At 37.7% G+C, this 25,944-nt stretch overlaps 1 protein-coding gene across 1 annotated transcript; it reads left to right on the forward strand.

Moving 5' to 3' along the window:
- The first annotated feature begins 90 nt into the window (after nt 1–90).
- RBM5 (RNA binding motif protein 5) lies at nt 91–25,735 on the forward strand. Its single transcript, XM_036739217.1, has 25 exons — nt 91–354; nt 1,480–1,540; nt 5,474–5,639; nt 6,559–6,714; nt 8,895–8,964; nt 9,477–9,550; nt 12,112–12,195; nt 14,444–14,504; nt 15,362–15,427; nt 15,746–15,906; nt 16,298–16,395; nt 17,284–17,371; nt 17,581–17,658; nt 17,747–17,819; nt 18,505–18,590; nt 18,953–19,043; nt 19,283–19,374; nt 20,741–20,902; nt 21,446–21,595; nt 21,684–21,755; nt 22,563–22,742; nt 22,942–23,016; nt 23,913–24,010; nt 24,095–24,224; nt 25,100–25,735. The coding sequence occupies exons 2-25, from the start codon at nt 1,524–1,526 to the stop codon at nt 25,223–25,225; spliced, it is 2,454 nt and encodes an 817-aa protein (XP_036595112.1). The 5' UTR covers nt 91–354; nt 1,480–1,523; the 3' UTR covers nt 25,226–25,735.
- The last annotated feature ends 209 nt before the right edge of the window (nt 25,736–25,944 follow it).

Here is a 25,944-nt window from a genome sequence, read left to right on the forward strand (position 1 = left end):
TTGCACAATGAAAGGAAAGTGCGTAGGTTATTGACAAGGAAAAAAGTCCTTGTAGTCGAAACCACACCTCCCAGCAGCCACCGCGTAGCCATAGAGGGCGGGAGAGAGCGTGTTGCGCATGCGCATCCAGTGGAAGCTTCCAGCAGGCGGCGGCCAGCCGAGCGGAGCGAGGAGCAGTGTGGGTAGGAGACGGCGGTCGGGGGAGTCGCCATTTTGTTCAGGTCCCGGGCCGTCGCTGGCGCCTCTGGGACGCCGAGCCGCGAGGGCTGCCTCGCCGAGCACGGTCAGGGGTGAGTGCGCCAGCTCGTCCGTGCTCTCCCCAGGAACTTGGTCGTTGATTCCAACCGCCTCTCGGTGAGTTCTCTGGCCCCGCGTCAGCCATCTCTCTGGTGCCCATCTGTCAGCCCCGGGGAGCGGCGGGGGCAGGGCGCCGGGCCCCGGAGAGCAACCCCAGGCGCCCCTGAGGCCGGCGAGCTGAGCCCTCTCCTCCGTTCCTCCCCCTCGGGCCCCGGCCCGGCGCTCGCCCCTGCGGTCGGTGCCTGTTCTCCTTCCCGATCCCGGCACCCCAGCCGCCCCTCCTCGGGCAACGAGCGGCAGGCCGTCCAGAGCGGTCGGGCCTCGTCCTCGGGCCGCCTGCGTCCTCTTCTCCGGACGTGGGCCCGGCCGCCATTAGTGGGGCCGAGCTGGGCCGCCCCAGCCCGAGGAGCTGGTGCCGCCGGCCTTGGTAGCCCGAGAGGCCCCCAGGAGAAGGGCTTCCCCAGCCCGAAGCCGGACCCCGGCTGTTAGCAAACCCCGCGTCCGGGGCTTGCGTGGGGCCGCAGTGGCGCCCACGGGCCTGGTGCTGGCCGGTCCCGGTCCCCGGGGACCTACCTTGTCGTCCGGGGCGCCTATTGTGATGGGACGCCGGTTCTGCGCCAGCGCTCCGAGAATTCGCAGCTACGCAGACTGCGGCCTCCCCCGGGCTGGCCGTGCAGCGCGGCTCCGGCCTTGAGTTTCTTTCCAGATTTGGGGAACTCTGAACGGTCCGAAAGGTTCATCCGAAGAATGAGATTGCATCAGATGTTTGTTCATTTTCCGGGTCTGTAGATGGAAGTAGCTTTGAAGCAATCTCTAAAAGCAAAAGTGTAAATATTAGACTTGGATCTTTTGTCAGTTTTCTTACCGTATTCTGTAAGGTTTTTGGTCAACCCCTGAAAATCTCGATTTCGTGCAGATCTTTATTGGTAGAGGTAACTCGAGAAACGTTGTACTGTCCTTCAGGCCATTTCAGGCCTGGTTTCAAAAATGGAATGAGGTTACTGGTGCATTTCAGCCATATCTCAAATAATGAGAAAACTATCAAGATCAGGCAGGTATTTTTCTATCTGAATCCTAAAATTGAGTTTTATAGTGGGTAAGCACATAATTCTAGCTAATTGCAAAGTCCTGTATGCGAAACATAAATTTGTATTAATTTCTTTCTTTTGCCTTCTTGAACAGACATTTGACATTTGGAGCTGTGTACTAGCACTTTTAACAGGACTATGGGTTCGGACAAACGGTATGTTGTAACTGCGTGATAAATGAAAGTAATTTTTAGCCTGCATTGAGCCATATGTTTTAGTTCTTAAGATTTGGGATCGTTTTTAGATTGCATTCATTATTAATGAGCGAGCCCTTTTAGAAGCTCTTTTAGTTGTAAAAAAAAAAATTTTTTTTTGTGTATCTATTACCATTGTTTCTACAATTTAGTCCTCTTCAAAGATACTTGTTTTTCCTCTGCCCTCTCCTGTGTTACTCTGTCTCCTTTCTTTCTTCACCTGAGATAAATGTGAGCAGAGAATGGTTACTGGTTACTGTTTGTATTATTAAGTCAGTGGATCCTAACTTGTTTTGATTTATCCCAAGGAGTCTCAGGATGGTATTATAATCAGAATTACTTTTAATTCACTTTTATTTTTAAAATCAATATTCCATCAAAGAATTCTTGAGAAAAAGTCTCAAATAACCGAATTATGTTACAACATCCAAGAAGTCCTGGGATCCTTGCATCAAGTAGTTCTATTGTATCACAGTATTAGAGACAGAGTGCTCACTTTTCCCTACTAAAATCTAAGCTACTGGATGGCAGGGACTATTGTCTTTAGTTTCCATAGCCCCATTTCCTGTCTTAGCTACAGGTACACACCAGTAGGCAGAGAAGTGCTCAATTTGAATGCGTACAGTACTTGGAGGTGCAGGACCTGAGCTCAAATCTTCATTTTGTCACTTTGGAAAGTTCACCTTCTTGGACATCATTTTCCTCCTTTCAAAATTGGGAGAATTAGAATAGATAATCTCTAAGGTCCTCTATAGCTTTAAATCCTATGAACAGGAGAGCCTATAGGAAAACACAGGATGAAAATGAGAAGGAAGAGGGTTCTTTAATGAGATATCCTCACCGCTAATGAAAAATTAGCTTTGTACTAGAGCGTATGAGAAAATGGAGGAAGGACATAAAAATCTATAAGAAAAGAATGTAGGACCATTAGGCATATAATTAGGCTGATAATTTGCTTGGTTGCTTCCACTACATGTTATTTCCATCCCTCTTTATTTTCCACTCCATCTTTCTGATTACTACCAGAGTTATTCAGAACTGTCCTTTTTAACGTAGGGGGCTCATCACAGACTGGTCAAATTGGTGGCCTGAAAAAGAAACCAGGAATTATGAATACCATGATCTCGTTCTATTCTGGAACAAGGGTTCTTAAACATTTGTGTCATGGGTCCCTTCTGAGAATAATGTTTTCAGATATTTGAAGGAAATGTTAAATTTCAATTACAGGCTAGTGAAAATAAAGACATAATTTTTTTCTTTTCCTTTTTCATGGACCCCTGAAGTTTATCCATGGACAAACCCCTATTTTAGAGATAGCATTTTGTGGTTTTTAAGTAAGATTTTTCTCTCTTACCACTAGGCTTCTCCAGCTTATATTCCCTAGCCCAGTTAGCCCCTACAGTCCCTCCTCTCTTTACACTTGACCAGGAATCATGAGGTAAACTAACACAAAGTTGGCAAGCATCACAGTCCTAATGGGGTGTCTTAATCATATGTCTAACCCTTTCACAAATATCTTTGCCATTAGCATCTCATGTCATTAAGGTGATGGAATTGCTACATCCTCTCATTCCCTTAGTTTTATCCTTGTCCTTAAATTTTTCCTTTTGCTTTTCAAAAAAACAATTGCTGTACAATATGGAAGTTAATTTCTGGGAAAAAAAAAACATAATAACTGACATTTAAGGCTTACCAAAAAGTACTTTAACATTATTATTTCATCTCATAACAACCCTGTAAGGAAGTATGCTACAGGGGAAAGAACACTGAATTTGGAAGTAGAAAACCTTGATTCAAACATTAGTTCTGTGAGCAAGTCACTTCACTTCTGTGGGCCTCAGTTTCCTCATCTGTAAATTGAGAGGTTTGGACTGGTTGATTTCTAAACTCCCTTCTGACATAATCTATCATTCTTTGAGGTGGATGCTTAATATAGTCCCATTTTACAGATTAGGAAACAATCTAGAGAAGGAAGTTAAATGACTTGTCCATAGTCACATAGCTAATAGTAAATGACAAGGAAAGAATTCAAACTCAAGTCTCTCTTGATACCAAGTCTAGAACTTTTGCTGCTGTACCACACTGAGATCTAGGATTAATGTAAGCATTTTTTCCTCAAAACTGTATTTATGAAGCTTGGTTGTAGACAACAAATATAGACCAGTTGCTATACTATATGACATGATAACTTTCTTACTGGTCATGTAGCTGACTCAACAAAATAGAGTTAATTACTTGACTAGATTGAAAAACAATTACTTTGAGGGGCATTTAAGTGCATGCATAACCTGTGGTCCTTGTCTGAATGACCATGGTACTTTGTAAGAAAGACTATTAATCACAAATCAGGAGAAAAACCTTTCAAAATTAAATGAGGTTCAAATTATTCCTTCTTTTTTCTCTTTACTCTTCCACCTTGATCTGTGGTTAGTGAAAGAAAGGTTGAATTGGATTAAAATGGATACACGAAAAGCTTCCATACTTTGCTTGGTGAGAAACCAAAAAGCCAACATGAAAGAGATTACAGAAACAATTAGGAAAAGGAACAATCATTTATTAAGCACATATATGTCAGGCACTGTGCTAAATGCTTTGCAAATATCTAATTTCATTCTCACAACAGCCTTATAAAGTAGTAGTATTATTATCCCCATTTTACAGTTAAAGAAACTGAGGCAGACAGCCATTAAGTGACTTACCCCAAAGTCATGCATCTAGTGTCTCAGGATAGATTTGGATTCAAGTTTTCTTTACTCCAGGCCCAGCGGTTCTATCCACTGTGCTGCCTAGCTGCTAAATCCACTGATAGAAAGTTGAAGCTGTTGAGCCCTGGAGGTTGACTAGAAATATTTCATATTCTAGCATTTCTACTGCTACTTTGTAGCAGAGATTGAGCTAGGTTGCATTTAACCATTTCAAATTCATCATTCGAATTGGTCATTTATATTTGGGAAGTAGTTAATGATTACTTTAGATCCCTTCCTAAATTGCAGTTTAACGTAACTGACTTATGTCAAACAACTGACTGTCCCCCGTGCCTGGAATGCTGTCCCTCCCCTTCTCCACCTCTTAGCCTCCCTGGCTTCCTTCAAGTCCCAGCTAAAATCCCACCTTCTACAGGAAATCTTTCCCAATCCCCCTTAATTCTAGTGTCTTCCATTTGTTGATTATTTCCAATTTTTCCTTTTCATAGTTTGTTTGTACAGTGTTGTTTTATGTTGTCTTTCCCATTAGACTAAGCTTCTTGAGAGCAAGGATTGCTTTTTTTCCTTTCTTTGTATCCCCATCACTTAGCACAGTTTCTGGCACATAGTGAATGCTTAATAAATGTTTATTGATTGCCTGATTCAACATTAGTAATAACTGTTAACAGCATACCTAGTCTATATTCTTTAAAATACAGAACCAAGTAATGGAGTGATATTCAGAGGGATGAAAATGATCCTTTGGTGTCATTTGGTGTCTAGTATGGCTTAGAAATGCTGTAGGTATGGCCAGGGGCCAGATTGTTTTCTTTTGTAAACCAGAGTCCTCTGGAAACAATAGGGCAGAGTTCCCAGATACCTTTGTGTTGGGGAAAGGCCATTCCTGATCACTTATCACAGATTGGATACTCATACATGTGCCAGCTTCTCCTGCCCCACCAGCACTTGGCCCAGAAAGTTCATTTTGCTAAACTTACAAACATAGAGTTCAAATATCTGTTGGTTATCTTTGCGTTTTGGAGAGGAGCTATTTCCCCAAGTGGTTATTTTTGGAAACTGAAAATGTTGAAACATACAGTTAAAATCAAGCATTACGTTAAACTGCTGGATATTTTGTATCATAAACTGAGCTTAATGTTTTCTATAGGGAGGCCGTATCTCATTTAAATGAACATTCTTTATCTTGCAGAGTCAGTAGAACAGAGCGTAGTGGGAGATATGGTTCCATCATAGATCGGGATGATCGAGATGAACGTGAATCCAGAAGCAGACGGAGAGATTCAGACTATAAAAGATCTAGTGATGATCGCAGGAATGACAGATATGATGACTATAGAGATTATGACAGTCCAGAGGTAAATGGAATGGTGCCTGGTTTATAAAATTCTCTTAACTATAACAGGATTCTTATAGCATAGTACTTCATGTTACGTTATTTGATCTTATAACAACCCTACGAGATAGGTGCTATCTCCTATACACAGGCTGAGAGATTGAGTGACTTGCCCGAGTTTGCACATTTAGTAAGTGCCTGAGAAAGAATTCAAGCCCCAGTCTTCCTGACTCCAAATCTGGCGCATTATTAAGTGTACCACCTAGCTGCCCTTTAATTTAGTATGTGTGAAAATATTTAATTTTTGTAAGCTGAGATGATTAAATGGAGAAATACACAAAATGTTTCTTTTAGGTGCTCCATAGAGAATTTATGTGCTGTGTAGGTGGCTATTGAGTTATTAAATATGAACATTATTTAACTCTTTAGTTGCTGTAGCCTTTTGTTGAACTTGAATTCCTTTTGAATTTTATATTCAGCTTCTGTATTCTTAAATATATTTGGATTTATGTTAGTCTGCAAAGGTATTTTATTGAATCCTGTGCAGCATTGTAGGAAGTGTGGGAAATCCCATTTAAATAAGTGGTGTTGAAAAAAATAAGCATTTAATGAGGTAGGTTTCAGTTCTCTGCGAGATCTCAATTCAACACAGTGTACTGCGTTCTTGTTTCCTGAGAGAAAATGACTAGTGTCTATTGGTGGTTGGCTAGATGAAGATGCATCTCACTGATGCAGAGTGTGGAACCCAGGATGCCCACATTTTCCTGAAACCTCTTCATAAGAATAGTTCAATGTCTTCTTAATTACTGTTCTTAGTGATGGGAAATTATGACGATAGCCACCCTCTTCACTTTACCCCCCCAATATGTGTACCCCATTAGAGTGAAAAAGCACAGTCCCATAATGAAATTTTCATTGCAATTTTGTTTATTGTCCATCAGAGGGAACGTGAGAGAAGGAATAGTGACAGATCAGAAGATGGTTACCATTCTGATGGTGACTACGGAGAACATGACTACAGGAATGATATTAATGATGAGTGGGAAAGTAAGACAATCATGTTGCGTGGACTTCCTATTACTGTTACAGAGAATGATGTAAGTATCAAAAGAAAATACCACCTTAGTAAGCGTATGAATAATAAGAAAACTCAGATTTGAAATTTGAAGTGTCTTTTTTTAAAAACCTGTTTTACCCAAGCACTGAATTTTTAAAAATTTCAATAGCACAAGTAAAAATTTAATGTTAGAGCATGTGTAAATTTGATCTGAGTTTCACACATAATTCCTTCCATTATCAGATTAAGATTTAGAATTAAGCCTTGTGATTTATGGTGAATTTTTAAAAGACAAATGTTATTATCATTTTAAGATTATATTATTAATGGATTTGTAGTTTTAAGTTGATAATTAATATGTTGAAAAGATTTTATAGCTTGTCCTGTAACATCCAAGGAAGGTTTGACATGAAGTGCCTTCCTATACAAGAAATGCCACATCCAAAAGAAGCTTTAGTTAATGTCTCCTACCGAACCAGTAGAGGGAGCACTTGCTATGTGTTATTCCATGTTATTCCTGTTTGATTGCTGAGTGTGATTAATTGTAATATTTTCATCTTCCAGACTTATTTCTGCTGTACAGACATAATGTTCACAGTTGATAATGCTGTGTGGCTTGTGAAATAGTGCTTCACTGTGATTTTTAAGAGTATAGAGTATTGTACAGTAATTTTCTAAAATTTTCTCTCCTGAATGCTATTTGTTCTATATTAGTTTAGCATTTGTGGAATATTTTATTCACTTTTAATCTGTAATAATATTGTTTCTCACACTAGATTATAAGCTTTTATAATCTTTTTTTAACTTAGTATTTTATTTTTCTCCAGTTACATGTAAAAAAAATTTTAACATTTGTTTTTTAAAACTTTTAATTCCCAATTCTCTCCCTCCCTCCGCATTGAGAAGACAAGCAATTCGAAATTGGTTATACATATGTAGTCATGCAAAACATTTCCACATTACTCGTGTTGTTAAAGAAAATAAAGGACCACCCCCTTCCCCTCAAAAAGAAACTCAAGAAAAATAAAGTTTAAAAAGTATGCTTCAGTCTGTATTCAGACACTATCAGCTCTTTCTCTGGGGATGGATAGCGTTTTTCATCATAAGTCATTCAGAGTTGTCCTGGATTGCTGAGAAGAGCTAAGTCATTCACAGCTCATCATCTTATAATATTGCTGTTATTTTGTACATCTTACATTTTACTTTGCATCAAGGTCTTATAATCCTCCTCTTTAAGAGAAGGGATGCCATATATTTTACTTTATAACTAGTACAGTGCTGAACATATAGTGATCCATAATTTTCTTGGTTTATTGCTAATTTTTTTTTTAAATTTTGGCTTTTGCTTGATAGTTTTGGACATTGAAGCAGTTGATATATTTTTATTGCAGACTAGCAAATGGCCACTGGCCCATAAGGGGAGAGAGAGAGAGAGAGAGTGTGTGTGTATGTGTGTGTGTATGTTTTGCCAGTAGTAAAAAACACTTAAAAAATATAATACTAATTGGTGAATAATCTGACAAATGCACCAAGCTCTTGGTTTTATTTTCCCACACCTTCATGTCTTCTGTGTAAAATAAATTGGTAAGGGAGGGACTCTAGGCATAGAAAACATGAGTTCATTCATTTTTCTCATTGATGCAGTTGTAAGGAAAGTTATTTCTTTTATAAGATGGTTGCCCAGAAATATTTTATTCATTGGAAAGTCTTTAAGAAAAGATGTTTTTTTGGGCAATAAACAGCAATTTGAATTCTTCAGGAATTTAACATTTATTACATTGCAAATGTTAAGCATGTTTCTAGTGGCATTGTAATACCTACAAATGTTTTTTCCTATTAAAAGCACATTTGCTGATTAGGACTGAAGGAATGGCTATTGTGGCCATTTAGTCTTAACTGTTTTCAACCTGGGAATTTGGAATAAAGAAGATTTTCGCTCTTTTTCAGTTGTAAGTCAACTGATGGCACAAATTTATATCTAAGGAACATTTCCAATAGATATATTGAGGGCAGTGCCCAAGACTTGTAGAAATGAATTAATTTACACCAGAAGATGACGGTCTCATTTGGAAGTCAAGATTAGATTATCTGCACTTTGATGATAGAGGTTATGTTTGGCTGATTGAGAAGACGTGGCTCTATGCTTGAATTCTCCGTGTTTCGTATGGAGTAGTATGTAGCTTTGAAACTTTAACTGTAAATGTGTAAAATCCTGTGCAGATTCGAGAGATAATGGAATCCTTTGAAGGCCCTCAGCCTGCAGATGTGCGGCTGATGAAGAGAAAAACAGGTGAGAGTTTTCACTCATTTTCTAGAAGTTGTTTTTCTTCCCCACCCCATTTCAGTCCCTAAAGAACATCCTGAACTCCCCCAAATCTTCAAGCACATGAAATGAGAATGAAGGGTTTGCCATGGCTAAGGAATGTGACACTTATGTTAGAGAGCATCTGAGGAACTTTTAAAAAGCACTGTTTTTAGGCACTTTAACAATTTTTGTTTTTCTTTTTTCGGTAAGTAGCAATAACGTAAACATCCCCCTCCCCTCGCCCTAATTTGACTCTTAGTCTCTTGCATGGTTACTTTTGAGCGTGGAAACAAATTTGAGTGACATGTAGCCAGTTAAGGTGGCTTTGTTCCTTGCCATGGCAAAATAAAGAGAAGATCCCAAAGCCAAGTCACATGTAAAACTGCTTCCCAAATTGGCTTTGTCACGAAGTAATGAAGCAGTTGGAGAGAAATTCACCTGTTATAAAGGAACTGACTAACACAAGTATCCCGTCTATATCTGAATGCTGTCTCTAGGTGTAAGCCGTGGTTTCGCCTTCGTGGAGTTTTATCACTTGCAAGATGCTACCAGCTGGATGGAAGCCAATCAGGTTGCTTCACTCACCAAGTCTAGATATTCCTGAAAATGGAACAAGTCTGTACAATTAAAAAAAAAATGAGGTGGAAGGAGTGGTTTGTTCCAAAATAGTGACTTAAATAAAAGCTTTGTATATATTAAAATCTTTATCCAAAAAAAATAGAAGAACCAAACCGATAGTACTTAACAACTGAATAATTTGCTCTGCATTTAAACTTGGTTGCATGGCAGGGCCACTGGAAAAAATCATATATATGTATATATGATTGATTCTTAAAATTATCAAAACACCCTTTCCCCTCCCCCACCTGATTACATTCTCACTGTGACCATTGAAAAGAATATTATACTATTACACTTTGCATTTGAAAGTGGAAAGATGATTTTTTTTTGGCCTGCGGCAGGCATTTTTACTAATAATCTGTTTTTTGCCTGGAGACAATGTGCCACTTGGGAGCAGGCATATATATAATATGTATATATATATATTAATCTTTCCAGAGTGTATGTGTAAATGCTACTAATGAAATCCGTATTATAAATATGATGAAAGTAGCTCAGTGGAGGTGTCCTGCTGCTGTCTATTCTTGTTAGTGGCAATGAAATTATTGTTTTATTTAAAGTGCTCTTTAAAGATGGCACCTAAATTGTTATTTGTTAAATGCAAATTATTTAGGATTCTTTCTGGTGGTGTTAGTCAAGTGTTCTTCCAGTTGTGAGGATAGCACTTAACACTTGGCACTTGAATAGCATTTTTGTCTAGAGTTCAAACGTAATACTAAAATGCTTCTGTCAGGTGTGCTTTGGAAAAAAGTTTTTTTTTTTTAGTTGTAATAACTGATGTAAAAATATGTTGCTTTTTATATGACGACTCATAAGGTGAGTCATCCTGAAGTAAGTTATATTGTCATTGGGAACCTATTGCAGTTTTAAAGACTCACTCAGCTGATGAGAGTATCATTTTAACTGACTCATTTGTCAGATTTTTATACTGCTCATTTCAATAATCAGAAGCCATGGCATTGTAGCTTTATGAAACTAGGACGTCATGCATTTCATACCATGGACACCTTCATAGCAAACTCAGAGCATACTTAATCCTTATGTGCTTAAAGTAGAATTTCCTGGCATGACATCCATTGCTGCTAATGGGTGTACCAAAATCTTGGTTGCCTAGGAGTTTAAAACTCTCCAGATCAAAATTCCTTTTAAAACAAACCAAAAAATTCCACAATTTTAATGTATACAAAGCTATATTGATGTGTATTACTTGGAAAAAAGTAACAGTCCAAATTCACTCCAGAAAGGACATTAGATTCAGGGAACCCAAAGTAGTTTTGAGTCTCACAGTAGCCCTCCTTGCCAAATTATAGATGGGATGATCTTTTGAATTTTGCCAGCATCTTTATTTCTGTATATGCATATCGTAGTGAGTGGAAGGTCCATCATTTTACCCCTTAAGTTAAATACAATTCTGTTGTCTAAAATACCATAGAAGTTATGACAATATTAAATTCACAGCATAGTTTAAATCTCCCAGAAAAGAACCATCCGTTTCTTCGATGTATCTTTTTAGGAGGCTTAGACTCCGTAAAAATTTAGGACTAAATCTCTTCTACTCTAATCACACTTAGTAAAGAGTTATAAAAATTGCTCCCATTAAATGAAGACTCTTTGGGGGCAGGTATTAGCCCCCTGATACTTGTGATCAGAATGATCGAAGCTTAGAGCTTTAGATTGTTAAAAACGTCCCTTTTAGTCACTTTGTTGACTTGATGGACATGGTGGTGAATGCATCTGTAAACTTTTCCTACCCCCTGAAGAAACTTCATTGGCCTCCTGGTTACTCATTTTGAAAGAGGGTCTGTGTTTCAGTGAAGAAGGCATCTGTAACACGGGAATTATATGAACTGATGTAGTTGGGAAGAAATGAAATTTAGCTATGCTTCAGTTGGTGGCATTCAAAATAGTCCCATCCCTCCCTCCGCCCCCCAAAGAAGTTTAACCAGGTTCCCTTTGAGATGAACTCCCTTCTTTTCAGAGGGACACATCTTGAAGAAAAGTATTTGGGGAGTGGGAGTTAAAAATGCTTTTACATTGATTAGGTTTGGGGATAGGGGTGGGCAGGGCAGTGAAGCAGTGCCCAAGGACAAATGTTCAAAGGGCTAAAAACAGAAGGCCCTCTAAAACTTGGATTAGTTGTGGTTTGGGGGGTTTTTTGTTTTGTTTTTGTTTATATAAATAGACTATCACTCTTAGCAAACTTGTCAATGCTGAATGTTAGGACTTCTGTCTCTGCTGGAGACACTTCCTGGTTCCATGTCAGCGTTTAGTGTTTGGCAGCTCTCTCAACACGCCCTGACTCCGTTTACCTTTACTCCGAATCCCATTCTCTTACTGCCTATGTCCGCCTCTCTGAAGGATTGGATGGGCAGAGTATAGGTGGCGGTTGGTCCTCCCCGTATGTTGTCCATTTAATTCCAGAGCACTGATTCTTCCGAAGTGTGCTCTGCCCTGGGAAAATGGACACACATGCCTCAGAATGGGAATAACTAATTGCTTTTTTTCTTGCAGAAAAAGTTGGTGATTCAAGGAAAACACATCGCAATGCATTATAGCAATCCCAGGCCTAAATTTGAGGATTGGCTTTGTAACAAGGTAAAGGGATTACATTTTGGAAAGTAAACTAAAAACTTATTTAACTTTGTTGTGTGAAAAGCTAATAGTATACAACAATCTAGGAATTAGGCCTAACAGGAAAGCCCCCAGTGAGCCCATTATTACTTTGACTCAGTTGTTCTTATATATATTAACTTCTTCAAAGTGACGGGAAGAGGAAAGCCCAGGGAATCTTCCATTTTTCCCTGTCCCTTAATTCTTGGCTGCTGCTCACTATTCATCATTTGGCCTCAGAAAAATATTCATTGCCCCCAGAACAATCATTTAAATATAAAGAATTCCTAATTCTTTTTTTTTTTTGAGAATTCCTAATTCTTAATTAGATATGAACATAACTTTGGACATAACCCTGGGTATGCCAGCCAACTATCCTAGTCAGATTTTTTTTCCTAGTTAGATTTTCTTTACTGGAATACTTATAATATCTAAGTGCTTTTAGGATTTTGGTTGACCTCAAAGCTAGGATATTTGAAATTTTGGTGTTCATCTTAGTGCTGAAGTAGTATCAAGATTCAGTATTTAGTGTTTAGTAGTTTATGAACAAGGATGATGAACCATTGGTTTAGTCATCACTATTGGTAACATAACACAACTGCACAAAAACAACTTGGAAGGATGGCACCCAGAGGCTATAATTGCTGGTGTTAAGAAATCTTTCTTAACTAAATTGTTCACAGCTGTTGTATTTTGAGATCATTAGAATTGGAATTGGGAGAGCTATTTATTTGTTTGGTTTTAGAATATGTCATTTGAAATTTGAAAGATAAATACTCCTTTAAGGAGAGTCTATATTACTGACAATGGGTGATTGCTGGGGCGTAACTTGTCATGGTAGATTATAATTCAGGGAGTGTCCTTAGGATTCATTCACAAGGTATTGGTAGCTTTGCAGGTTCTAATGGAGTTGTAATTTTCTCTTAATTTATATCAAGCAGTGTCATTTGGTACATAATTTGTTTGGACATGGAATTGTGCCAAGTTGGAGCATGTACAGCATTTCTTTGAAGGGTATTCAACGTGGAGTATAAAGAATTTAGTTGTTTATGTTGTTTATTATGTTTTTAAATAGTATACTGGTCATGCCATCTTTTGAGCTTAATTGATTTTTTGGTTGAGTTCATCCCTGGATGATCCCACGTATGGGTCCTCTAAATGGTGAGCCTGGAAGATCTAGAACCAATTTTAGAGCATTGGTTTTATGACTGTTGGATTTTTGAGTCAGAAAGACCTAGGTTTGGATCCTCCCTTGAACATTTACTTCTTAGGTCACCCTGGTTAAGTCATTTAGCCTCTCCCTCAACCTCAGTTTCACCACGTATTAAATGAGAGGTGATCATAGTACCTACTTCACAGTGTTGTAAGGAGCAAATGAGGTGAGGATATGGATATGTACGCATAAGTCCATTTTTTCCAATTAGTTTTAGTTTTGTGTTAAAACTATTTTATGGATTTCTAGGTTCTTCAGCTTTATGTTATCTGTTGGCATGTTCTCTTGGGGAAAAACCCTACGTTTAACCTGTTAGTATAAATAAAAACTAAAATTCTAGGTTAATGTAACTGCTTTCATATAGGACTTTAATTGCTTTTGTTTATTTTTTTGTTTGAGCTCACGGTGATCCTGTGAAAAAGTATTAATACCCATTTTACAGATGAAAGAATTGAGTCTTAGGTCAGAGCTATTAAGTGACAGAGCTTGAATTCACATATTGCATAAAGTCAGGCAAGGCCCTTCTGATGCGTGAAGTCCGGAAATTTTTTTGCACTATAGCTACTTCATGATGGTACTAACTTACGTTCATATTAATCTGTATTTTATTTATTTTCATATACATCACACGTGACCCTTTTATCTCTTTTGGTAGCTGATCTTCACAATATTATTTAATGGTAGAATTAACAGAAATTTATTCTGTTCAGACTTAATAAAAAATAGATTCTGCATGATCCTCCTTTGATAGTCTTCTTAGATGAATTAGGGAAAATCCCTACATAATATACACATTCTTCTGAACTTTTCTGATTTTATGTCCTCTTTGAAGCTTCTGCTAAAATCAGTTTTGTATGTACTTGGTATGTACTTTGAACCAAGTCATTCTTAGTAGCCACTATAATTTATCTAAGAAATAGACAGTGATCCCTTCAGCCTTACTTAGTACTTCAGTGGTTAATGGGGGTTATGGGTTAATATAAAAAATAACTGAACTCAACCCTCAATTTTTTTTTTCAGTGCTGCCTCAACAACTTTAGGAAAAGACTCAAATGCTTTCGATGCGGAGCTGATAAATTTGGTAGGTTTGGTTCAACTATTTTGAAAACATTTCCAATGCCATGTCCTTCTTCCCCTTCCCCTTGCTCCCAAGTCTGATCAGAATGTTTCTTTTATTACCAGATTTAAAATAGTAGCCTCATTTACTCTCCTGATTTACTATTTGCTTTTTAGTGGTAAGCATCAACCCAATGGTTTCCTGGATGAACTTTTTATAAATTCCCAATTAGTGTGTTATGGAAAGAAGTCTGGAAGAAATTAGATTTAGGCCACTATCTCACACCAGTATCTCACATTAATTCAAAATGGATATGTGGCCTGAATATTAAAAATGCTCATACTGTTTTAAAATTAGAAGAGAGCCTGTCTCTTTTATAGTTGGTGGTAAGTGGTAAATTCTTCACCAAACAAGAACTATTGGCAATTACCAAAGGTAAAATACATCATTTTGATTACATAAAATTGAAAAGCATTTGCAACAAAATGCAACTCTGAATAGGGTCTTATAACTGAGTGTGTGTGTGTGTGTGTGTGTGTGTGTATAAATGTGTATAAAAATGCATATTTATGTACACACACAGCTATAAAATCAATAGCTAGTCCTTGATATATAATAGGTTGATGGATAGGAACAAACTGATCTTAAAAGAATAGCATTTTATTAACCATATTTAAAAAATGCTCTAAATCACTAATGGGTGCAAATCAAAACAATCCTGAGTTTTCTCCTTATTCTCTTCAAATTGGTAAAGATGGCAAAAGGTAGGACTAGCTAGTGTTGGAGGGGCTGTAGAAAGACTGGCATATTGGTGCATTGTTGATGGGGCTGTGAATTGTTACGTTCATCTTTCTCATTTTTTCCCCCTTATGTTTCTTAAGACTCAGAACAGGAAGTACCGTCTGGAACGACAGAGTCTGTCCAGTCTGTGGATTACTACTGTGATAGTAAGTGAAAGTGATCCTTATTAGAATTTGCCCTCTGGTTGAGGCTTCTTTTTTTTCTCTTTGCATTTCTCTAATGCAAAATAAACTGAATTAAAGGTTTATTATAGTTGTGTAAGTTTATCCATACAGTTTACAGGAACTGCAGCAAGAATACATATGTGATACCTTCTGGGAACACCTCAGTGGTTTTTTTAAGTTCTTCCTCAATGAATTTCAGATAAAATTTTGAAACTGTGGTTTTAGCTTGTACTTAGCCCTGCCTTTAATGGTAATTAAAAATTGAAACATGCATAACATTTGTCTTATTTCTCTCCTTAGCTATTATTCTTCGAAATATTGCTCCTCATACTGTAGTAGATTCCATAATGACAGCATTGTCTCCATATGCATCATTAGCTGTCAATAACATTCGTCTTATAAAAGACAAACAGACACAGCAGAACAGAGGATTTGCATTTGTGCAGCTGTCTTCAGCAATGGTGAGAGTAATTTTTAATTTCAAAGACACTAAATTTTAAGTGATTAATAATTTTGGTGATGGTTTGCAGTTTGGTGATCAGTGCCTTCTTTTTGGAGGTCACAGTTTAACCAGCTCAATAATTTTGTGGTGATTTGTATAGCCCTAAATTAATGTATTTGGTTCTGGCGCCTTAAACAGTTAAAACTTTGTTTCTTAATTCTTTGATTCTTTGGTTCAGATTGATTTTAATCCTTTAGTAATACTATATTGATGGGGAAAAGTGTTGAATCTAATGCTTTCAAAGATGCATATACAATGAGTTACTTTCCTTTTTATAGAGCCAGATTTCTTAGATCTTGAGGGGGATTAGCAACTATATCTTGTTTTCATTATTTATATTCCTTTTTTAGGATGCTTCTCAGCTGCTACAGGTGCTACAAAGTCTACATCCTCCACTGAAAATCGATGGCAAAACAATTGGAGTTGATTTTGCCAAAAGTGCCAGAAAGTGAGTGGTTTCATTGTCCTTATTTAAAACAATCCTATTCTAAATGGATCCTGAATTTTTTTCCCAGTGATTCCTTATCAATTATACAACAAAGCTGTTAATTTTTGAATTAGTGTTTGATGTCCTTTCTTACTAAGCCTATGTGAGTAAAAGGGGGTATTGCTCATGGAGCTTATTCCTTCACCTGTCCTTGTAAGTCATCTTGTGGTTAGTAGAGAACTCTTTGCTTTAGCTGAGGGTAAAAGCAAGTAGGAAGAATGAAGAAATAATGGTGGCACATAGAACCGTAGGTTTAGAGCTGGAAGGGACCTTAAAGAGGTTATTGGATCTAACCCCTTGTTTTACAGATTAGGAAACTGAGGCCAAGAGTGTGATTTGCCCAGGGTCTCATTAGTCTGAGGTGCTGGATTTGGACCTAGGTGTCTTTCTGACTCCAGGACCAGCTTTCTATTATACTATGGCACTGTGCACAAAGGATTCTATTTGGTAATCACTAGATTTCCAGAAGTGGACAAGAGTAATAATTATTATAATTACCACAAATTTACCTGGTCTGTTGGCACTTTCTATCCACAGGTGTTTGGTTAGTTTTCAAATTGTGTGTCTGTGTGTACAAATACACATATATACATACACACATATCTATCTATAGGTAGGCAATATTGTGTCGAGATGAGTGTATAAAGTTCTGACAGACACTTTGATGATCTTCTGGCACTACTAGCAGTTAATAATTAGTGCCTTTGCAGTTTACTAAGTTTTAGGCTAGAAATTAGCATGTGGGGACCATCTCTGATTGCCTCATGTGACTAAGGGGAGAACAAACCTGAGATAGATATGAGGGGAAAGTACAGTTTTGTTCATGAGATTTGGTCTTCATGGTTTCAGAGATTTGGTTCTCCCAGATGGTAACCGGGTCAGCGCCTTTTCTGTGGCTAGCACAGCCATTGCTGCAGCTCAGTGGTCATCCACGCAGGTATGAAGGTGGGGAGGGTCCTTTGCTCAAGTTAGTGTTATGGTATTGCCAAGATTTACAGGTAGTGGATTTCCTGTTTTCTCTATACCTACCTGCATTGGTTCTGATTGGCATGCTCTCAAAGAAATTATTAGGGAATGTTTCCTAATTACTTTTATCTGAAATTTACTAATTTCATGTGCATTTCCCTCTTTGCTGGAATTTTGCAGTCTCAAAGTGGAGAAGGTGGCAATATAGACTACAATTACCTCCAGCCAGGCCAAGATGGCTATACACAGTATGCCCAGGTGAGTAAAATCTTAAGGAATTTAGACTCTTCTGGTCTCCAAAGATCTCACAGGAGTTTGCCAACTTTGCCATTTGCATTTTCTTCAGTATTCACAAGATTATCAGCAGTTTTACCAGCAACAAGCAGGGGGAGTGGAGAATGATACATCTACTGTACCAGGTATTATACTTCATTGCATCTTATGCTTAAGCTTTCACAAGTGAGGCAATCTTACTGGATTCCTCAAGTGTTCAAAGATAATCCGGAATCCTCTCTGCCATCCTATGGGTTCTCATAAAAACCCCCATGGTATATGTAATTTAGAGAAAGGTCCAAATGGCACTCTTATTTGCCAAGTTGCAAACCGGCACGTAGGGAATGACATTGTTTAGTTTTGCGTGACCACGTCCACTTTTGCTAAATTTTTTTACAAGATCCAGAAAGAGTATGACTAGTGCTGTGGACAAAGTATAAACTTAAAGATTTTATTACTTTAATTAAGGTTATTAATAAAAATTAAGACAATTAAATCTTACTTTAACCAAAAGTATGTAAATAATCTCTCCTTTTTTCTCATCCTTTCTGCTATTCCCCAGCTCCCCTTCCAAAAAAAAAAACCTATTTTCTGTTTATAAGAAAGTTTAGATGTCAAAAGTTAAAGGTTATCATCTCTGCATAGTGCATATCCAGTGGGCCGTTAGTGATAATTAGATAATAGGACTTGACATACACTACAGCACAATGCTAGAAGGCAATCTGAGACATCCAAGAGGAATATTATTGAGTGTTTAGCTTATAATTTTGTCCTGAGGTTTCCAGGTAACCTAAGTACATTGGCTCTCTAACCAACTATTTTTATTATCAGGGGCAGCAGTCACCACTACTTCAGCGGCTGTAGTATCCCAAAGTCCCCAACTGTATAATCAAACCACCAATCCACCTGGCTCTCCGGTAATCTGTAGTTTTAAATATAGAACTGTTTACTGTTACGGAAACTTTTGTTTTGCTGGGCAAATCTTAACCTTTTCTGCTCTGAACTAGAGCTAGATAGAGCCCATTGTCATCGTGTTTTTGATAGCGAATTTTAAAATGTAATTATTTCAAGTAATTAAAGGTTCTCAAGATAGCTCATTTGTATTTATGCATGTCTTGATTTAACCTTTAGGGGGAAAGTAACTGCTGATAGTATAGTATATTGTTGAAAATTTGCTATAGTTTGTCAGAGGAGTACTTTCTTTGGGAAGGGGTGTTGATTGCTTTTTTTTAAAGAGACATTCAAAATGAGAATTACTGAACCTGCTTTCTTTTTCCAGACTGAAGAAGCACAGCCGAGTACTAGCACTAGCACTAGCACACAAGCACAAACAACTTCTCCAACTGGTGTAGTTCCTGGGACCAAGTATGGTAAGCTTAAAATCAAAATCACTTCTCATCATTAAAAGGCTTTTTTATACGTAGATGCTGTTTAGATTTAGCTCTATTTGTATGCACTGAAGCTACCATGAAGGGAATGTGTGAGCTATGTAGTTAAGCTAAAGAATATACCTAACATCTCAGTCATGCACAAACTCACTTTCTTAACTTGAATTTTTAGCCTGTTTGTTACTGGAAACAAAAATTATTCTAAATTTTTATCTCTGCAGCTGTCCCTGACACGTCTACCTACCATTATGATGAATCCTCGGGATATTATTATGATCCAGTTACAGGACTTTATTATGATTCTAACTCTCAGGTAAATGCAATATTTTCTAATGTATTTTCATTTTAAATCCATTATCTTCACTTAGGTCAATTTATGAGGCATGAAATTAAATATTCTCTGTAGGGGTAAAATCTTGAACATGTTAAGTGGTATTTAGTACTTTCCATTTAAATTTGCTTTTTTCTATAAACCCAGATTGGTTTATTCCCTTTGAAACCATTTTAAACCTTTTGAAAGATGGTTTAGTAGCTAGTTCAGTCTTTTAAGTCCCAAAGTATATGATCTAGCTATTACTATCTTTGTGGAAAGACCAATTTAGCAGTTTGTTTTGTTTCCTCCTGGTAATTCCTGAGAGAGATTTGTTTTTGAATTTTCAGTGTTTTTAAATACCAGAAAATCTGAAGAGTCAATAGACAAAACAACCTGTCATTCTCGCAAGTTCTGCCTGTAGTAAATATTAATAGAGTATAACCATATCAGAATTTGAAATTTGCAGGTGATTTTGCTTTTCTAATTGGTGGTGAAGAACAGTGGTTTGAAATGCCTCCACACAGCTTTTCTAACAAAGTCCCTCCAGTTTTTTTGTTTGTGCCCCCGCCCAAAAAAACGTGTAACGATAATGAATAGAATTTACACTGTGTTCATCTTCCCTTAGGAGGAGCTAGCAAGGTTGGTGTTTAGTAGCAAGTTTTATGGACTGTTAGCAAGGTCATGGAGCGTATTGTTTGAGTGGCTTGTTACTCTTCTCCTATAGTTAATCTGTTGAAGGAACCCCACATTTAAGTTTTGTTCTCCTTCCATGTTTAAAAGTGAATTTCTGCATGAATGAGATATTGGGTGTAATCTCTAGCTTCAATACATTCCACTTAGTGCCAGGAACCATACCAGTCAGGGGAAGCTATTTGTGCTAGTACTTGACTGTGCATCTTCAGTCTGGAAAAGAAACTCTGGTTGGGTCTGTGGGACTCTGTTTATGTACAGTAATTAACTTAGGACAGAAGGAACTAAAGACTTGGTTACTGATTTACATTCCTATATTTGCCTCTTTAAATTTGTTAAAAACCAGCCATAAGATTGTGCATTTCATTTCTGAGCCTGTCCTTAATTCTGCCCCATTATCTCGTAGACTCTCCAAATAGCCAAGGTGGGAGGCAGCACTAGCCCAGATTTTTGCTCCTGTTCAGCTGGATGAGAATCCTGCCTTAAAAATAGTCACTTCTAGCGAGCGATTTGTTTTTCATGCAGTCTGACAACTCTGCATGTGAAAAACTACTGTAGATTTTTGCCGTGTCTTTTATGAATACCTTCCACAAAGTCGCTCGTATTTCTAATTTGAATAAATTTTTGATTTGGCTGAAATTGTCACTGTTGAACAATCGGTGTTTTTGCTTTCTAGTACTATTATAATTCCTTGACACAGCAGTATCTTTACTGGGATGGGGAGAAGGAAACCTACGTGCCTGCAGCAGAGTGTGTAGCCCAACAACAAACTGGTCTGCCTTCCACCAAAGAAGGGAAGGAAAAGAAAGAGAAGCCGAAGAGCAAAACGGCACAGCAGGCAAGGCTTGAACTGTAATAAATTAAGAGCTGGTAGAGTATATTGTACATTATCTCATTTAATCCTCAACAACCTGGAAGGTGGCAAGCACTCAGCTGTTATCTCATCTTACAGGTGAGAAAACTGGACCTAAGAATGGTAGGGGTAAGGAGACTTGCCTGAGGTCCAACAGCTGGCTAGTTAGTGTCACTTGCAAGGTTTTAGATCCAAGTTTGAAATTATATTTTCTTGATACGTCTGTTTTCGAAAACAGGAATATTACATTTAACATCAAACAGTTTTACTACTGTGGTTTGCTTTAAAATAATTGAAATTGCTGGTAGCGTATCTCTGTTCACTTTGAAAGTTTTAACGTCTCAGAAATTTAGTGGTATTTACCTTAAAGCTCTAATTGTATATTGTAGATTGATAATAAGAACAATTGGGGATTTTACTAAAGAGCTTTTGTGGTGAAAAAAGATCTAATGTGATGCAGAGAACTTGGTCCTCATTGTCCAGTCTCATTTGTCATTTTGACTTCAAATGGTGTTTTTTAAACTTTAGATTGCCAAAGACATGGAACGCTGGGCTAAGAGCTTAAATAAGCAAAAAGAAAACTTTAAGAATAGCTTCCAGCCTGTCAATTCCTTGAGGGAGGAAGAGAGGAGAGAGTCAGCAGCAGCAGATGCCGGCTTTGCTCTCTTTGAGAAGAAGGTAAAGGGGTATTAGTTAACAACAGTGCTTTAAGTAGAATTAGTCACGCAAAAACTGTGGGCTCATGGATTTTCACATGTCTTTTAAGGGAGCTTTGGCTGAAAGACAGCAGCTTATCCCAGAGCTGATGAAAAATGGAGAAGAGGAAAATCCACTCAAAGTAAGAAACGACTTGGCTACATTCTATGCCTCCTGTCTCAATATTTAGGAAGTTTCTTTTTATGTGTCCATAGTGATTTATCTGCTAATTACAGGGTTATATTTAATTTTGTATTGATGAATTTTGAAATTTGCATGTTGGTTAATGTCTTTCTTATTTCGCCTTTGATGGTATCACAGTCAGTATAGGACTGGTGTGTTTATACATTACAGTTAAAGCAACTCCTTTCATTGAGGGCATTTGGTGTTATACAGAAGAGTAGAGAATTTTTTGTCAGAATAATCATTGATAAAGTTTGCATTTTCAGCTGCAAATTATCTTACAATTTAATATGTCTTTATAAAGAAATTATCAAGAGAGAACAGTTGTGCTGACGCTTTGCCACACATGGTGAGAAAAATGTAAAATCCTTGCCCTCAGAGACCTAAAATCAAACTGCGCATAAATATATAAAGAGTTAAGTAACAGTTAAGTAATAATACAGAGAATGTAAATAAGTACTTGATTAATTGCTAATTGTCATATTAATATCTGTGAGTAAGAGAGCTTACCATGGGGCTGCAGTAGTCGGGTAAAGCTCAGCCTTAAAGGATACGGCAGAGCACCTTAATTAGAATTGGATGGGTCTTTGGGAATCATCTAGTCGAGCCATGGTTTGCTGATGAGGGGTGAAGTGACTTGACTTAGTGTTGACCCTCAGGGTTCTGTGAAATGCTTCTTCCTTAAAAAGAAGGGCAGATTTTAGAGAGAGGCAGCTGTATCCACATCTCGAACTGTTAGTCACTCTTCTTGCCATTTCTTTTCTAGCGTGGACTAGTTGCTGCTTATAGTGGTGATAGTGATAATGAAGAAGAATTGATGGAAAGAATTGAAAGTGAAGAAGAAAAACTGACGGATTGGAAGAAGATGGCTTGTCTGCTCTGTAGAAGGCAATTTCCAAACAAAGATGCTTTAGTTAGACATCAACAACTTTCTGATTTACATAAGGTTTGAATTTGCTATTTTTAAAAAATGTGTACTATTTAGATGCCTAATTTTCCTAGTTTTAATGAAAAGGAGTGGCAGCTTGCACTTATTACTTAGGTTATCTAGAGAATCTGAAAATGACAAACTCTTAAAAAAGTGACATTAAATGTGATAATTTCATAAATCATATCTGAGTTTTTCTTTGAAATGTTTTACACAGCAAAACATGGATATCTATAGACGATCTAGACTGTCTGAGCAAGAACTAGAGGCTTTGGAACTAAGAGAGAGAGAGGTGAGTGAAACGGAATTTATTCGTTCATGGTAAGTGTTCATACTAAACCTTTATTATTGTAATGCTTTGGGGTTTGCAAAGGACTTGATACATTATCTCATTTGATCCTCACAACAACCCTCTTGTTTGTGGGGGCTGAGGTGTTTTGTTAAGGTATATTATAAAGAAGTATTCTTGTTCAGGTACAGATTAGTCTTCTGAAATTCCTCTGAGATTCTGATTTTGAAATATTTGAGTACCTTGCCATATTGTAAGACATTTTCTAAAACTAAAAAAAAAAAAAATAGGATTATTGACCTCAAAGAGATAACACATTGCTTTGGGGATATAAGAGACATGTCATATAAAAAGTTTACCAATAGCCATGTAAGGTACTTTGTGATTGCCAAATGCTATTATGAATTCAGGTGAGGGTTTGGTCTCTTTGTGCTAGAAAAAGTTTTTGAGAGGACATATGGCCCTGGAGGAAAGACACCCCCAAATTCCCTTGCTTAACTCCATTCTTTACTTTCTGTGAGAAGCTAGCATATAGGCAAATGAGCCAACTGATTGGGTTTGACAAAAATATTATTAATGTTGTGGTTTTTCCTCAAAAGGTTTTTACTTTATTTTTTTAAGTTTGCTCTTAGAAAATCACTTAAATCTTACTCTCGTGCAGAAAAGCTTTAAAAAAAAAAACCAGGGATGACTGCTTATTACAGTCACAATATGGCATTAGTAATGTGACATAAGGGAGAAGCCACAATTAGTATTTGTCAATGGTGAAGAAATGTTAGTAGGTTAAAATGAATTTAGTACAGTTTAAATGTCTGCTTGAGAAATCTAGAAGTAGGCTTAGCTGTTTGAAGAATGAATTTAGTATAGATTTCCAACTGTTTATCTTTTCCCACATATAGATGAAGTACCGAGATCGAGCTGCAGAGAGACGGGAGAAATATGGAATCCCAGAACCTCCAGAACCCAAAAGAAAGAAGCAGTTTGATGCTGGCACTGTGTATGTATCTTGATAACATCACCATATGTGAAATGAAAATTTTTTTCAGTCTATATAAATTTTTTTTCTTTTCCCCATTTTTAGTAATTATGAACAGCCAACTAAGGATGGCATTGACCATAGTAATATTGGCAATAAAATGCTACAAGCCATGGGATGGCGGGAAGGCTCGGGTTTGGGAAGGAAGTGTCAAGGCATCACAGCTCCCATTGAGGTAAGCAATAGTGTGGTGTTTGGGTTGTGATGAAAGGTTTGTTCTAAAGGAATCTTATCAGCATGTTTGTCCTGTTCTCTCTCTAAATATATCATTGAGGTGACTTATTTCCTAATCTTGCCAGACATCATGGGCTCACTAAGTAGTTTTTAGAGCAGGTAGTTTGTAGGCAAATTCCCTGTAGCTCCTGTGATTTTTTTTTCCTATTTTCTTAAGCCTAAACTATCATTTAAAACTTCCACTTCAGCATTAAAATTAGATTCCGGTATATCTTAGGTTGAGTATATTTAGAAGAATTGTTTTATTGGTCTTGCCTGATTGGTTTTATTTATGCATAGAGTTATTTAAAATTTAGTTATGTAAGCTATGTCCACTCAATTACTATTACTTAATTGGCTTAGGGTGTAGATTTTAAGTGGTCATCTCAATAATAAAAGATTCCTGCAGATTGCGTAGAAGTAGAAAAGCAGTAAGACTTTTCATAGCTAGCATTTAGTCCTGCTAAAGCGAGTGTTGCTGGCATCAGATTTTTCAAGGCAAGTGATAAAAATTTTGCATTAGGAGTGCAGTTGTTATGTGTACCCTTAGACCCTTCCCAGAATCAGACATTTGCTGAACAGTTACTGTATATGAGGGTTGGTCTATCCATTTATTTTTGCTGTGTTTTTTTTTTCTTTTTAGTCCTCAAACCTGCCCTAGCTATCCACTGAGGAAATTGTTAATTGTCTAGTACATTTACCTTATAAATTTTCATTTTGAATGGTCCTACCAAGGGAATGAGCTTGGAAAGAGGAGGAGACCAGCCTGTGCCATGGGAATACTTTGCACTCTTGGTTTATGTCAAGTGCCAGACATCCTTTTTTGTTTTTCCCCAGGCTCAAGTACGAATGAAAGGAGCTGGCTTAGGAGCAAAAGGCAGCTCCTATGGTGTGTCAACTGCAGATTCTTACAAAGACGCAGTCCGGAAAGCCATGTTTGCTCGGTTCACTGAGATGGAATGAGAAGCATTGCCTTGCTCAGCACCTTTTGTGTACTGATAACTAGCCAAGAACTCCACTTCCTTGTGCTAAGCTGACTGTTACAACCTGCTAGTGCTGGTAATGGTTTAGGGCAAACCATTCTATTCTCTTGGGGATTTTTCTTCCTCCTCAAAGCTTTTCCCATATGTGGGTTGTATGGGGAATAGCCTTCTTTTGTGTTGAAGGGATCATGGGCAGACTTGGGGGGAACTCCCTGTCTTTTATACCTTACTGTACATTACTGTAATTTACTCTTATTTTATGTGTGCAGACTGTGTTGTAGCATACTACGCTCCTCTGGTTCCCTGTAGATGTTGAGAGGTGTTAGGTGTTGACGCTGACGTCTCATCTATGTTTTGTTGTTGTGCTCTCTCATTTTGGCATAAGCCTTGTGTATATTTTGTATAATACACCTTTGTACATACTTTTTGAAGATTTTCAGTATAGTTGCCAATTCTGGCTCCTTTACAAAAGAAGCATCTGGAAAAATAAGCGCAGTGTGTCTTTATTCTCACATGGGCGGGTGGAGCATGTCTCAGCAGGCAAGACAATGAACAGTAGGGTTTTTAAAAGTGCTTGACTGATGGTGGCTTTCAGGTTATGGGGTTTTTCCTGTCACCATAGGAAGGTAGCAGTGTTGGGTGGGGTTTGGGTTTTTGCATCTTCTCTTTTCCACAGTTTTTAAAGTCAGTTGTTTTAAA

This window comes from Trichosurus vulpecula, chromosome 9 (assembly GCF_011100635.1).
Source record: "Trichosurus vulpecula isolate mTriVul1 chromosome 9, mTriVul1.pri, whole genome shotgun sequence".
Taxonomy (NCBI): Eukaryota; Metazoa; Chordata; class Mammalia; order Diprotodontia; family Phalangeridae; genus Trichosurus; species Trichosurus vulpecula.